Below are 15,491 nucleotides of genomic sequence, written 5' to 3'. Positions count from 1 at the left end.
CATGATTATTTTTAAGACCTTTGTATACTATATCAGCAAATAAACATTTGACGACCTCCGTTGCGCAGTGGTTTGCGCAGTGGATTTACAAGACAGAGATTTGATATAATAATAATAATAATAATAATAAAATGTTTATATATCCGATTGAGGTTTTCTTAATTGGTCCAGGTCGGGTTGGTTGGAGGCTTTTAAAAATTCAAAGTCATTTATTTCAAGTTGGCTCAGTTTACAAGCACTTTTGGTACGTCAGTTGATTATTTGTAAAGATTCCACCGCCGGTTCGAAAGGCAGGTTCTGCTGAGAAGAAACCGGCAAGAAACTCAACAGTTGCTCTTTTAAAAAAATCATACAATATTATAATTTCTTATAGTTTTACTTCCTGTGTGAAGGTGGAAGCTGATCCAATGGCCTCCAAGCATATCTATCACTAAGGAACTCATCAATGGTGTAGTAACCTCGACTAAGTAAATGTTTTTTGACACATTGCTTAAAGCTATGCATTGGCAGGTCCATCACACGGCTTCGGCCGTGGATAGTCACCCTACCGGTAAAAATGTACCGCCAAGCGATTTAACGTTCCGATACGATGACATATATAAACCGAAAGGGGTGTGGATTACCATTCTACTCCTAATAATATAGCCCGCTTCCATCTTAGATTGCATCATCACTTACCATCATGTGGGATTGTAGTCAAGGGTTAACTTGTAAAAAATAAAAAAAAATTGATTTGTCTCTAACGATCACTATCAGATTTTAATCAACTTCCCAACTCCGGAGAATATTCACTGAAAATTTCTTGAAAGCCCCACCCAAGATTCGAACACAGGACCTTGTGATCTGAAACCACGTAGGCTAACACTGGACCACTGGCACTTGACATTTTAATCATTGTATTAAAATTGTCGTGAGATTTAAATAGCCTTAATACTAATTAAACCCTACATAATATATCCACAGACCACGGAAGATATCAATTGCATCTCTGAATGCAACTAATACCTATAATTAACTAGCAACGCCCCGCGGTTTCACCCGCATAGTTCCCATTCGCGTGAGAATACGAGGATAAAGTACTTTTATCACTCACAAATAACATATAATAGCTTTCTTGTGGTAAAAGAATTTTCAGAATCGGATCAGTAGATTCAGAGACTCCTATAATACCACAAATTGCACCTTTTCATAATATTAGTGTAGATTATGTGATTACGTATGTTTCTATATGATATTCATCATCATCATTATCAACCCATTTTCTCACTGTTGAGCTCGAGTCTCCTCTCAGAATGAGAGGTTAGGCCAATAGTCCACCACGCTGGCCCAATGCGGATTGGCAGACTTCACACACGCAGAAAATTAAGAAAATTCTCTGCAGGTTTCCTCACGATGTTTTCCTTTACCGTTTGAGACACGTGATATTTAATTTCTTAAAATGCACACAACTGAAAAATTGGAGGTGCACCTACCTACCTAAAATAACTGAAATACATAAACATACTAAATTACTTTGTTCTATTTAATAATTATATATTTTTTAAAGTAAGTATGCGGCCTATAAGTTTGCTGCGCATACATAATTTTTAGGATGTTATGCTAGCCACTCACCATTGGATAAACCCACACGCATGCAGCGCTAAAGGCTTGACGTCCGATAAAACAATGATAGTGTGTTGGTCGCTATCAACATGATGTCACACACATCGCAACCAAAAGACGATCAGTTTTATCGGACGTCAAGCCGTTAGCGCTGCAGGCATGTGGATTTACTGAATCGTCAGTGGTTGATTTTAGCGGTAACACGTAGGTAGGATTTGAACACTTTGACGACATTAAAATCAAGTTAGAAATTTTCAATTATTTGACATATTATCTAATGTACTGATGGCATATTCACTATTTTGGTCTTTATTATCAATATATTAAAATAAACAAAACTGTGTGATGTCCACCAGTAAACACCGGATGATATTTGTTACATATAATCTAAATTTCGTATATATGTCAACTAGTATAAGTCAAAGATAGAAAATAAGCCTGCTGGGCAACCACGGAGCAATTTATATTTGTACCTGCACAGATGACCGCCATTTTAGTTCAACTTACTTGCCGAGGTCTATACCTATTATTGAACAGGTAAGGTAAAGTTAATTAAATTGAAAATAATAAAATACATCGTTAAGTTTTTTGCTGAAACATTCAATTAAATAGGTATAATTAAATACATACTGATTAATAATAATATTATGAAGCTCGTTACATAAATGTACTTAGTGTTTTTTTCAGGTAGATACGTCTTTGCCGGTAAGGTGGTAACTATCACCTTCGGCAAAGACGTATTTTTAATTCATTCAAAGACGTATTTGTCTACAACGGGAACAAGTAAGTACATTGACATACAGCCTGAGTAAAGATATTTTTTGAAGACTTTTGATTGGTTTGTCTGTTTGTTTTCTTGTTTACTTCGCCGCTTTGGTACACCGGCGTTTTGCCCTAGATTAGTGATAAAAAAATGTATTTTTCTTCAGGAAACATACTTTAACTAAGCCAATTATTTAACGAGATCCATAGTTATACATAACATTATAATCTCCATATACGGGGGTGTACCTGGGTTCCCTAGGCCGACGTTGTATGAGCATTTAGAAATTATAAAATCCTAAAGAGACCTATGCTGAATCGAACCCAGGACCTCTTTGTTGCGAGCCACATCACTGCCAATTCACTAATTTAGCTAAAAAGCAGGCTAATTCACTAACTTAGACGTATAGTTAGTTGACACATACGAAGTTGAGATTCTATGTACCTACTTAACAAATATCATCCGGTGCCTGTTGACAATCCTTCGTGGATATCAAACAGTAAATATGACATTTCTCAGTTGACTTGATGTTTATTTTAATAGGTTATTCATATAGACTAAAGTAGTGAATAAGCCAGCAGATAGTTAGTCAGTTAGTTTATGGTTCATAAATAGCCGCAATCAATGAAATTATTTACGCAAAACGTACCTACCGCATTCTGACCAAATTGTACAGAGAGTGGTTCTCGCAATTATATATATATATATATATTTTAATATATATATATATTTTAATTTTAAATAAGTAGGTAGGGTAAACATGAACATTTAAGTGTTCTAAATTTTAATTATTGTTAATTGAATGCGTTTATTACTATTGTATAGGTACTTGCAATATAATATTAACAGTGACTTTCCTTGTTGAGTCTAAAAACACAAAAATTTGTTGTTTAAGGTCTTTGAAGGTTAGTTTTACTGAGTAGTCCTAACATAAAGGACACAGAGTTATTAATAACTAGCGGACGCCCGCGACTTCGTCCGCGTTGTATTCAGTTTTCACAAATTCCGCGGGAACCATGGATTTTTCCGGGATGAAAAGTAGCCTATGTGTTAATCCAGAGCAAAATCTATTACCATTCCAAAGGACAATGGTCTATTTCCAAACAAATTTTTGCTGACATTTTTTTTAAGCGTCTATGAATGAAAAAAATATAAAATGATAGATAATTATTTTCTTAACAATTTATTCTTATGGTTTAATATTATGTGAAGTCTGGAATTCGAGATATTTATGTTTGAAGTTTTAGAGGTTATGTTTTGTCAATAACGAATAGAGACCTACTTTTTAAATTGAAGTCTTAATTATTCCATGATTATGAAGCCGGGTATTTGGGTTCGATCGAAGAACATAAAAAGTAGATTTGATCCCTATTTTTCTCTTAGACATGGATAATATACATACTTTATAAAAATGAACCTTCCTAATTAAATCTAAAAACCAACGTTGAATTTAATACAATAGTGTTTAAGTCAGTAGTTTAGCGGGAGAATCGGTGTCATGTTAAACATAAGCGGTCGTTAAAAAAGAATGTATGTACAGAAAATCATTTGATAAGTATCGGCAAAAATGCAACAAGATTTACAAGGCGCTTAAGTACGCAAACAACGAAATTACGACGCGATGTGACAACTGACTGACAGCTCACAGTTGAATTGTTAGTGCATGACTTTTCATAGGAACACGTAAAAGGATCGATACTTTATAGTATCAATTATTAATTATCGATCTCCTTTCGATATTGTTATTTTTGTAATCAATAAGTAATCTTCAGAAAATTACTTACAATATATATGCAATATTATATATATGCAATATTCGTATAAATAGTATAGTTGCCATACTCAATTATTTAAATGTAATTGATATGCATATATTTTAGTTTTTGGACTTAATTAGACCTTTTGCTCTGTTTCAAAAAATTAATTAATTAATTATTTTCTACAAACTGTAATAGTTTACATTAGTAGACGCTTATGAAATCTATCAACAAACACTAGACCATTGTCCTTTCAGCCAAATCGCTTTAAAAACTGCAGCGTAAAAGAGGAACAAACATACTTACACACAAACTTTCGCCTTTATAATATTAGTGTGATAATAATTATAGTGATTCTAGAGACGACGCTTAAATTGTGAGGAGTTTCCTCACTCTGGAGCCCTGACCACCGGTTGCTTGGGCACTCAAATGTCCCGCAGCAGAAGGGTTGAACTTTTTTCAATATTTTATAGTATTTTGTATTATATTTGGCACATAATAACATTGTTAAAATTAAAAAAAGTAAAACTAATAGGTATTAGTGAGGATTATAGGCTTCATTCTTCCGGTGTGGTTTGTCGGTTATCCAAACCAGTTAAAATTTAAAATAAAAAATTGTTAATTAATTATTATATTCTCGACTGAATCTGTTTTTGGCAATATAATATAATAATATTTATTGTCATATAATCCTACTAATATTATAAACGCAAAAGTTTGTATGGATGTTTGTTACTCTTTGACGCCGCAACTACTGAACCGCTTTGGCTGAAATATGAAACGAAGATTTATGTATTACCCTGAATTAATATATATGCTTTCTTTCATCCCGGAAAAATCCATAGTTCCCACGGGATTTGTGGAAAACTGAATTCCACGCGGGCGAAGTCGCGGGCGTCCGCTAGTTTGATATAAAATACTTTTCATCCAATAAACAGATGGGTGAAGGTCGTTTCTAATACGGATCTTAGACCGTATTATGGTAAGAGAATGGGCGAACTTTTAGCCTTCCGATAATGAGGCAGGTATTATACTATTGCATGCTCCAATGCTAGCCACTCACCATACGATAAGCCCTCATGCCTGCAGCACTAAAACAGACAGCCGATAAAACTGTGTGTGTGTTGGTCGTGATCGGCATGACGTCATGCACATCGCGACCAACACACGGACGGTTATCGGACGTCAAGATATTAGCGCTGCAGGCATGTGAGTTTACTTGATCGTCAGTGGCTGACATAAGTCACCTATCAGTAGCTAGTATTATGTTACTTTAAATGTAAAATAAGTGGTTATACTTGTACCGAATACTTATCTATAAAAAAAACTCTATTCAACATATTATATCACGAAACTCGTTTTATTACGTGGATTTTATTTTATTACATATTATTTATACTAGACTAGCGGACGCCCGCGACTTCGTACTCGTAAAATTCTGTTTTTTACAAATTCTATGGGAACCATGTATTTTTCGCGATAAAAAGTATCCTTTATCTTCCAGTGAAAGTACCATGAAAATCGGTTTAGCGGCTCAGAGAAACCGAAAGACATACATTTAAAGTGTTTTTCAGATAGCATGGGTACGGTCACCGTACCCATGCTATCTGCTAGTCGTTTGTATGACGTTTTAATACGTACGATTATCACAGAAAACATATGTACAAGCTATTATCATGAATCGCGGCAAACTTTCAAGAGTGAAACGAACTGTCACCCGCACCATCCTACTTCCTACTAATATTAAAAACGAGAAAGTTTGTATGGATGTTTATGATGTTTGGATGTTTGTTACTCTTTAACGCCGCTACAACTGAAGCGATTTAGCTATTTGGAATGGAAATAGATTTTACTCTGGATTAACACATATAGTTACTTTTTATCCCGAAAGAAATCCATGGTTTCCCGAGATTTGCGAAAACTGATGATTTTAATGATATGAATGTTTGTTACTCTTTCACGCCACGACTACTTAACCGAATTAGCTGAAATTTGGTACTGAGATATATTATAGCATGGATTAACACATAGGTAACTTTTTATCTCGGAAAAATCCATGGTTCCCGAGGAATTTGAAAAACTAAATTCCACGCGGACGAAGTCGCGGGCGTCCGCTAGTCCTACATGAAACGAACCGTAAAAAAGCTATATTATGTTTTAGTATTGTGCAAATAGCGTAAAATCAAAGTTACTTTGACACAACAGACAGGCACTTCAATTTTATGTGTATGTATTGTTTTATGAGCAACTGTTTGCAAATGCATGTACTGATACAATATGTACTTACTAATGACAATGATTATTACTGTTTGTACAAATGACAAGACTGCTTACTTATTCAATAATCCGTGTAGGAAGGTTGTATTGTAGGCTTTATAAGGGCCAGCTAGCCTATTCGCTATTTTGGTCAACCTTTTAAAGTGGACAACTCAGTTGACGGAATTTCATGTATACATGTAATCCACCAGTAAGCACCGGATGACATTTGTAATTTGCATCATAGTATGCGGACGACATTTTGTATTTAAGAAATTAAATATCACGTGTCTCGAACGGTGAAGGAAAAACATCGTGAGGAAACCTGCATACCAGAGAATTTTCTTACACTCTTATTTGCATACCACAAATAAATAATTTATTACACTTACACATTTCTGTAAACAAGGAAACCAACAATAGGAAAGATGTATATCTACTAAGTATATTAGTAGATATACAATAGGCAGCCTTATCGCTTCTTAGCGATCTAATTCAGACAATCTTAGTGATAATGATGATGATTATGATATATTGTTTATGGTGCAACAAGCCTCGCCTGGGAATTAAACACGAAATGATGAAATCCCGAGCAAACTGATGGTAAACAAAAAAGGATCCAGTCACCATGACTCATCATTCCCATCCCACCATCAACCGTTTTATGGAAATGTTAATTGTCTCGACTCCATTTAATGCACTGACGAAATATTACAAAGTGTTGTGCAGCTAATCTCTAAATCGCTCGTTATTAACCCATATTCGGCTCACTGCTGAGCTCGAGTCTCCTCCGAGAATAAGAGGGGTTAGGCCAATAGTCCACCACGCTGGCCCAATGCGGATTGGCAGACTTCACACACGCAGAGAATTAAGAAAATTCGCTGCAGGTTTCCTCACGATGTTTTTCCTTCACCGTTTAAGACGCGTGATATTTAATTTCATAAAATGCTCACAACTGAAAAGTTGGAAGTGCATGATTAAATTTTTGTGTTCAAATATTTTGATAAATACAATACAATAACTACTTTGCTTATTGGATGTTTTTATGCTCAATGAATTCAATATTTATTATCGTACCTACTACCTATAAAATGTGACTAGCTGACGCCGCGCGGTTTTACCCGCGTGGTACTCGTTTCCGTAGGAGTACGAGGATAATCTATAGTCTATAGCCTTTCTTGATAAATGGGCTATCTAACACTGAAAGAATTTTTCAAATCGGACCAGTAGTTCCTGAGATTAGCACGTTCAAACAAACAAAAACTTCAGCTTTATAATATTAGTATAGTTCTATTCTTCTATAACGGCTTTAGGTTGGAGAAAAGTGTAAGGCTCCAGCCCAGCCTTGGTCGAGCGCTTCTCGGGAACTGATTTTGATGAATTACGAATAAATCCCGAATTTCTGTGGTAAATGACTCCCCTTTTGAGTCACTTAAACCTTGTAGACTGGCTAAATGAAAACATTCGTACTTACCTAAAACAAAAGAACGCAACCACAAAAAGCATGATTAAATTCTCGGCGCCATTGTGAAAAATAATGCTAGGTTTACACGCACACTGGCAATATTTTACACAGGATCTTAAACATACTATTATGTATATATTCTGTTCTGTGATATGACAGACAGTGGCGTGTACTACATAGATGCAAAAAAGCTCTGCCTTTTTTATTTTATTTTTTATTCTTTACAAGTTAGCCCTTGACTACAATCTCACCTGATGGTAAATGATGATGCAATCTTAGATGGAAGCGGGCTAAGTTTATAGGAGGAGGATGAAAATCCACACCCCTTTCGGTTTCTACACGGCATCGTACCGGAACGCTAGGATGGTAACTAGCAACGCCTACCCTAAGGACTCAATACAAACTTATGTTGGACCACAGAATACATAGTTGGACAAGAAATTTTCCAATTTTTACTTATTGTGCAGACCCTAGTTAAAAACCTTATGCACGCCACTGATGAAAGTATTATGGGTTCCATAGACAACAATATTCCTTATAGTTTCGCCTTAACCATCTATCCGTCTGTCCGTGTATCATAGAAATCTTTAATTTAGCATAATATGACGTTTAATTACAATTTTTGATTGATTCGCCACTTTACACATATTACTTACAAGACAGATACAGATATTGTAAGCCATTACATTTCTTTTTAGGGTTCCGTAGTCCACAAGGAACCGCCATCTCCATCTGTCTGTCTGTTTGTCTGTTCGCAGCTTGGCTCAGAGACTGTTACCTACTACTAAAAAACTGTAATTTAGCATATGTACCTACAGCAAGTTTAATAGAGGGTATTATGTATTATGTGTTAGTATTATTATATACTATGGGGGATATTATTATTAAATAGTACAGGGGTCCATTATGATTAAGGAAGATAGGAAAAAAAAGAAGAAAAAATTGTACTTTTGTAAATTCATTTATTATTTTATGCATGCTGTTACATTCTTTATTCAAAAATCCACACCCCTTTTCGGTTTCTACACGACATCGTACCGGAACACCAAATCGCTTGGCGGTACGTCTTTTGTTGGTAGGGTGGTAACTAGCCACGGCAAAAGCCTCCCACCAGCCAGACCTGGACCAATTAAGAAAAACTCAATCTGCCCAGCCGGGGAACGAACCCAGGACCTCCGTTTTGTAAATCCATCACGCATACCACTGCGCCACGGGGGCCGTCGAAAGTCTCGAGACTTAGCAATACGTTATATTCTTTATGGAAATAAATAAAAAGGCTATTATTATTATTATGTACAACAAGTAATCTACAAGTGGGGTATGATTGGTAATTCTTCTTCTTCAGAAATATTGTCGATGTGTCAGCACAATTTAAATTTTTTTTTTCCAATGTAAGGCTTATTTAATCTAGCTAGTTAGAACATTGTACAAAGTATTAGAGATAAAAAAAAAAGATGAATGATGCGTGAGTACCCAGCCTAATAACATTTAGAAAATATAATTCACCGTGATTCAGCAAATCGGCAGATAACAAAGTTCGCTCTTAATTGGAAATTATTAGCTGTTGTTGTGAATCGCTGGCCGTGACGTTACTAGATAATACACCTACAATCATGTAAAATGGTGATAAACAAAGAAATATAAACCTTGGCCACTTCGCTGAGTTTGTTGTGGGCTCTTCTTGCATCAAGGCGCTTTGGAACCATTGTAACTTTATAAGTTTTCGATTTTACTTCATCATTGTCAACCCATATTCGATTCACTGCTGATCTGTAGTCTCCTCTCAGAATGAGAGGGGTTAGGCCAATTAGTCCATCACGCTGGCCCAATGCGAATTGGCAGAATTTAGACACGCAGAGAATTCTCTGGTGTCAGGTTACCTCACGATGTTTTTCCTTCTCCGTTTGAGACACGTGATATTTAATTTCATAAAATGCACATAACTGAAAAGTTGGAGGTGCCCCGGACCAGATTCGAAGCCACACTTTCCGGAATAGGAAGCAGAGGTCATATCCACTGGGCTATCACGTTTTTCATTTTACTTACCACCATCATAATCATGACATATTTACCTAACCCACTGCTTACCTAATTGAAACAAAAAAAAATTGAATGATTTTTAACCGATTTCCAAAAAGGAGGAGGTTCTTTGTTCGGCTGTAAGTATGTATATTTTATTAGTATGTATATTACTATAGGGTTCCTTATAGTTTCGCCATGTTCGTCTGTCTAGCGCAGAGACTATTACTACTAGAAAGCTATAAATTAGCATGAGAATGTACATTAAAATGTGAACAAAGTGGTAAAATAAAATCATGGAATATATTTTTTAGGATACCCCTTCTACATGTAAAGTGGGGATGAATTTCTTGTACTCGTTTATCTCATAGTAAACTCCCCTTCTCCTAACTCGTATCGATAACGAGGTCATTAAAAGTTGTCACTAACCAGCTGTTTCATTTACTGTTGCTTAATTAATAGTTATACAACTTAACAGTCACAATGTCCTACACATTGCGTGATTCATTTTTCATTCCGGCGCTCAGAAACTTTTATTACCTGGTAACCCAGTTAGCTAACAGAATCAAGAATTTTCTTAAATAAAAAAAGTTGAACGTCTCATCAAGAAGAAGCTACTCACGGAAAATTAACTTGATAGTAATCAATTGTAATAACGTTCCACAGATCCTGGGCTACGAAGGAAAAACACAGGAAAACTTGTGTCCAAGTAACGTGCGAAAATTCTCAATAAGTATTTTCTCCCATGTTTTTCTTCAACAAATAATGATATCCGCTGTTGGTACTTCAGTTCGAATAAATACTTATTATTGATATTTAACTAAAACTCATGGAACGTGCACAAAACAAATAGTACATAGTTAATGATTATAAATTATAGGTACATTATAGTAAGAAGACTACTAAGACACAGTATTATTTTTTTTTTTTATTATTATTTACAAGCTAGCCCTTGACTACAATGTCACCTGGTAAGTGATGATGCAATCTAAGATGGAATCGGGCTAACTTGTTAGGAGGAGGATGAAAATCCACAACCCTTTCGGTTTCTACACGGCATCGTACCGGAACGCTAAATCGCTTGGCGGTACGTTTTTGCCGGTAGGGTGGTAACTAGCCACGGCCGAAGACTCCAACCAGCCTGACCTGGACCATTTAAGAAAATCTCAATCTGCCCAGCTGGGGATCGAACCCAGGACCTCCGTTTTGTAAATCCACCGCGCATACCACTGCGCCACGGAGGCCGTCAAAAGTAGATACTTAAGTAGGTACTACTTAATAGTCTTCTCTAGTTTGACGAAGTATCTGTTCTGTTCTCTATCAGTTGATAGAGAAGTAGCAGAAAAATTTAGCAGAAGAAGAAATACTTTAATTTTTCTTTTTTTTATAGACCAGTGGATATTACCTCCTCGGCCTTCGATTCGGAGGGCGTAGATTCGAATCCGGACCGGGACAAGCAAGCATCATGTGCTTCAAACGATGAACGAAGGAACATAGTGAGGAAACCGGCATTTTTTTTAATTCTCTGTGTGTGAAGTCTGCCAATCCGCATTGGGCCAGCGTGGTGGACTATTGGCCTAACCGCTCTCATTCTGAGAGGAGACTCGAGCTCAGCAGTGAGCCGAATATGGTTTGTAAATGATGATATTGATTAAATATTATTAAACATTTTTTTTTAATTCTTTACAAGCTAGCCCTTGACTACAATCTCACCTGATGGTAAGTGATGATGCAATCTAAGATGGAATCGGGCTAACTTGTTAGGAGGAGGATGAAATCCACACCCCTTTCGGTTTCTACACGACATCGTACCGAAACGCTAAATCGCTTGACGGTACGTCATTGTCGGTAGGGTGGTAACTAGCCACGGCCAAAGCCCACCAGCCAAAAGAGTAACATACTAAGAAAAATGCTTTACTTTAATAAGTACTTTATTGTAGTCTAGTAAAGTAAATCTAAGGGTCGGGCGGCGCGTACGAAAGCCCTATGTTCCGGAGCTCGCGGTCTTCTTGCAAGAAATCCTTCATCAGGAGCTTCTTCAACGCAGTACGGCGCACCTGGAAACAGTGTCGTTATAGTCCTCCTCAGAAAACCCCGCCAACACGGATTGGTCCATTACCAACGATATTTTATACTATTAGATATGTTACGTGCCACAAAATCACCGCAAAAAGTGTTTTAAACTCATCTACTTTACTGATCGCACACATGCACAATTTCATGTTTACTTACATTATGTACCTATTTATAGATTTTACACTTTAATTTTAATTTTTATCAATTGTAAATTATACTGTATGATTTTTTTTTTAAAGAACAATTGTCGAGTTTCTTGCTGATTTTTCTCAGCAGAACCTGTCTTCCGAACCGGTGGTAAAATCTTTACAAATAGTGAACTGACGTATTAAAAGTGCTTGTAAACTGAGCCTACTTGAAATAAATGAATAACACTACCTGCCAACTGCAACACTACTCGACATTGTAAACAATATTTAGGTATTATTATTATGTTTAAATACCTTACAATTTAGGTACTAAGCGACTATAGTCTGGCAAGTTCGTTGAAGACACTCCCATGATATGTGGGCGACGGGGGGAAAGACTGCGCGGGTGTGAAATTGTGCGTGCGGGGAAGTGAGGTGCATCAGTTAGTTTTTCATTCATCGCTACACGCCCCCCAGCCCGCACGGGCCATCGGGAGTGTTACGAACGAAGTTGCCAAGCTATAAATTAAATTAAATTGGGCGCCTTTTTTCGCCTCAGTTTCGGCGCGCTAGTGCCTTATCTAATAGTACAAAATATCATTGTCTCTAACGCTTAAGTTATACGAAATGTCACCCTCAGCTACATGAATTTTATAATTTAGTAGACACATTATCTGGGAGCAGGTATGACATAGGTTTCACAGGCTGACATAGGAATAAATCAGGATCACTAAACTGATTTATTTCGGCTATCTGTCAGGTCTATAGCCCAGGATTGTACGAGCGCAAATACGCTAAAATCTATACTAATATTATAAAGAGGAAAGATTTAATTGTTTGTTTGTATGTTTTGAATAGGCTTTAGAACTATTTAACCGATTAAAATTTTTTTTTTATTATTTTACTTTGAATAAGTAAGCGCTTAGCTGCAATCATGCCTGATGGTAAGCGATGATGCAGCCTATGGTGGAACGCGCTTGCCTAGAAGATGCTTATTCACTCTTGACTTGAAAATACCCATATTGTAGGTGGTGAGGAAAACTGAAGCTGGGAGAGCATTCCACATATTTGCAGTGCGTATAAGGAAAGAGGAACTAAATGTTATATAGCTAATTTATCGAGGAAGGCTATAGGCTATATATTATCCCCGTATCCCCGTGTCAGCTAGTCGTACATAAATTGGTTACAATATGGGAGCCTTTTCCATAAGTATAGGTTTGATGCAATTACTTATATGGGACTTGGATTTGGTGCGCCCACCACACTAGGGTGATATTATTTGACTCTGATAACGAACAATTAGATTTAAATTGAACAGCGGATGGAGTAGCAAAGAAGAGAGATTACAGCTAGAGTCTGCAGCTTGGCCTGGCGCAACTCCTCGCGTATGAGCATCATCTCCGGCCGCAGGTGGCGGTGCGCCAGGGGGTCCATGTCAATCTTCAGCTTGGGGTCAATGCCCGCTAGCTGTTGGTCGCTGGAAACAACGAGCTTTAAAAGTAAAAAGGTCTATTAGTAGTATTATTTTTGACTTTTGAATAGTATTATTATTTTTGTAGGTAGTATTTTTGACGGCCTCCGTGGCGCAGTGGACTTACAAGACGGAGGTCCTGGGTTCGATCCCCGGCTGGGCCGATTGAGATTTTCTTAATTTGTCCAGGTCGGGCTGGTGGGAGACTTCGGCCGTGGCTAGCCACCACTCTACCGACAAAGACGTACCGCCAAGCGATTTAGCGTTCCGGAACGACGTCGTGTAGAAACCGAAAGGGGTGTGGATTTCATCCTCCTCCTAACAAGTTAGCCCGCTTCCATCTTAGACTGCATCATCACTTACCATCAGGTGAGATTGTAGTCAAGGGCTAACTTATAAAAAATAAAAAAAAAAACGTACTACTATAGTGAATCGCTGCAAACCTTCAAGAGTGAAACGAACTGTCGCCCTCACCATCCTACATGAAACGAACTGTAGTCCAGTGGCTAGCTTGTGCTGCTTCGGATTAAAAAGTCCTGGATTCGAGTCCTACTGAGTCAATACTCAACCCAACTGCCACACCCCTGTGCCTCAGAGAAACAAGTTACACCGTCGGTCCATGTCATCATAATCATCTTATAGTACCCAACGACCTTTAGTTAAAGAAACATTATCACTATAAGCCCACCCACCAACCCAGACGGAGGTCCTGGGTTCGGTCCCCGACTGGGTCGATTGGGGTTTTCTTAATTGGTCCAGGTCTGGCTGGTGGGGGGCTTCGGCCGTGGCTAGTTACCGAAATGGGTGTGTGAATTTTCTTCCTACGCCTAACAAGTTAGCTCACTTCCATCTTAGATTACATCATCACCTACCATCAGATGAGAATGTAGAAAAGGGCTAACATGTAGACAATAAAATAAAAAAATACAGCTTTCTAGTGATAATAGTCGCCGCGTACTGAGAGACGGACAGACAGAAGGACATGGCGACTATAAAGGTTCCATGTAGACTACGGAACCCTAAAAACTCTAAATAATGAAAAAAAACACACATTGAAGCAGCGTGATGGTGAGTCTACGCTCCATATCTCATCTCCTTTATGACAGGGAGGTACTAGCTCAGTAGCGAGCCTCACTAGTTCAGTATTTTTACATAACATACGCTCAAAAAACTATACTATTCTAAGAACAGGTATACTAATATAATATGCATAAACGAAAGTTTATGTGCAAGTGTGTGTATGTAAGTATGTATATTTGGTCTTCCTTTACGCTGCGGCTACTGAAGCGAATTGGCTGAAAGGAATGGAAATAGATTTTAGGTACTCTGGATTAACAAGGTTTCTGAAAAACTAAATTCCACGCGGACGAATTCACGAGCGTTCGCTAGTAATAAATAAAAGGATTTTTGGTGGCTTTATATTTGCCCAGAGAGGCAAAATTACTGGATCAGCTCCTGGATATAGAGACTGAGAATATTGATGATCTCACAAATTAGCGCCGACATCTGCTTCCAATATGCCCGCTTCTTCCATGGTTTCTGGTTCACCTTCATCATCTTTTTCTGTTGACATTTCTAACGAATTATTTAAGAAGGTAGCCGATAATAAATATTTAAAGTGCGTAAGCTATACTTATAAATTGCTTTTTTTCATTAAAACTTCAAATTGTTATTTGTTACTTGAATTTGACAAATAAAAATCATTGACGTAATAAAAAAATAAAGTTATTTTTGGGTATTTATAAAAAGTTTCACAAACATACAAACATAGTCTAAAGAACTTTTAAATGATCTCTAGTGCCATCTACATCTCTATAGTGAAAACTTATCAACTATCATTGGAAGAATGAAGATTCTGTTTATCTGTGACTCTATGTTGTCTATGTTTATATCACAGAGAATGTTTAATAGGGTTTTTATTCTGAAATAAATTAATTAGTTGTAAATGTTGCAA

The 15,491-nt window shown here is 37.0% G+C and overlaps 1 protein-coding gene across 1 annotated transcript; it reads right to left on the bottom strand.

The window, feature by feature from the left end:
* Window positions 1-11,770: 11,770 nt before the first annotated feature.
* On the bottom strand, window positions 11,771-15,298 carry LOC112050139 (uncharacterized). Its single transcript, XM_024088313.2, has 3 exons — window positions 15,028-15,298; window positions 13,414-13,543; window positions 11,771-11,919 (listed from the first exon to the last, which is right to left on the bottom strand). Exons 1-3 carry the CDS (start codon window positions 15,108-15,110, stop codon window positions 11,818-11,820), a joined length of 315 nt encoding a protein of 104 aa, XP_023944081.2. The 5' UTR covers window positions 15,111-15,298; the 3' UTR covers window positions 11,771-11,817.
* Window positions 15,299-15,491: the final 193 nt, after the last annotated feature.

Source organism: Bicyclus anynana, chromosome 17 (assembly GCF_947172395.1).
Source record: "Bicyclus anynana chromosome 17, ilBicAnyn1.1, whole genome shotgun sequence".
Classification (NCBI taxonomy): domain Eukaryota; kingdom Metazoa; phylum Arthropoda; class Insecta; order Lepidoptera; family Nymphalidae; genus Bicyclus; species Bicyclus anynana.
Note: the sequence above shows the minus strand (reverse complement) of the source record. Positions and strands in the feature narration are given on the sequence as shown.

Coding starts and splice junctions, on each gene's coding strand:
- LOC112050139 (XM_024088313.2), bottom strand. CDS start 15,110: ATGTCAACAGAAAAAGATGATGAAGGTGAACCAGAAACCATGGAAGAA. Junction 13,544..15,027: donor GCAGATGTCGGCGCTAATTT/GTGAGATCATCA, acceptor CGTTGTTTCCAG/CGACCAACAGCTAGCGGGCA. Junction 11,920..13,413: donor CCAAGCTGCAGACTCTAGCT/GTAATCTCTCTT, acceptor CACTGTTTCCAG/GTGCGCCGTACTGCGTTGAA.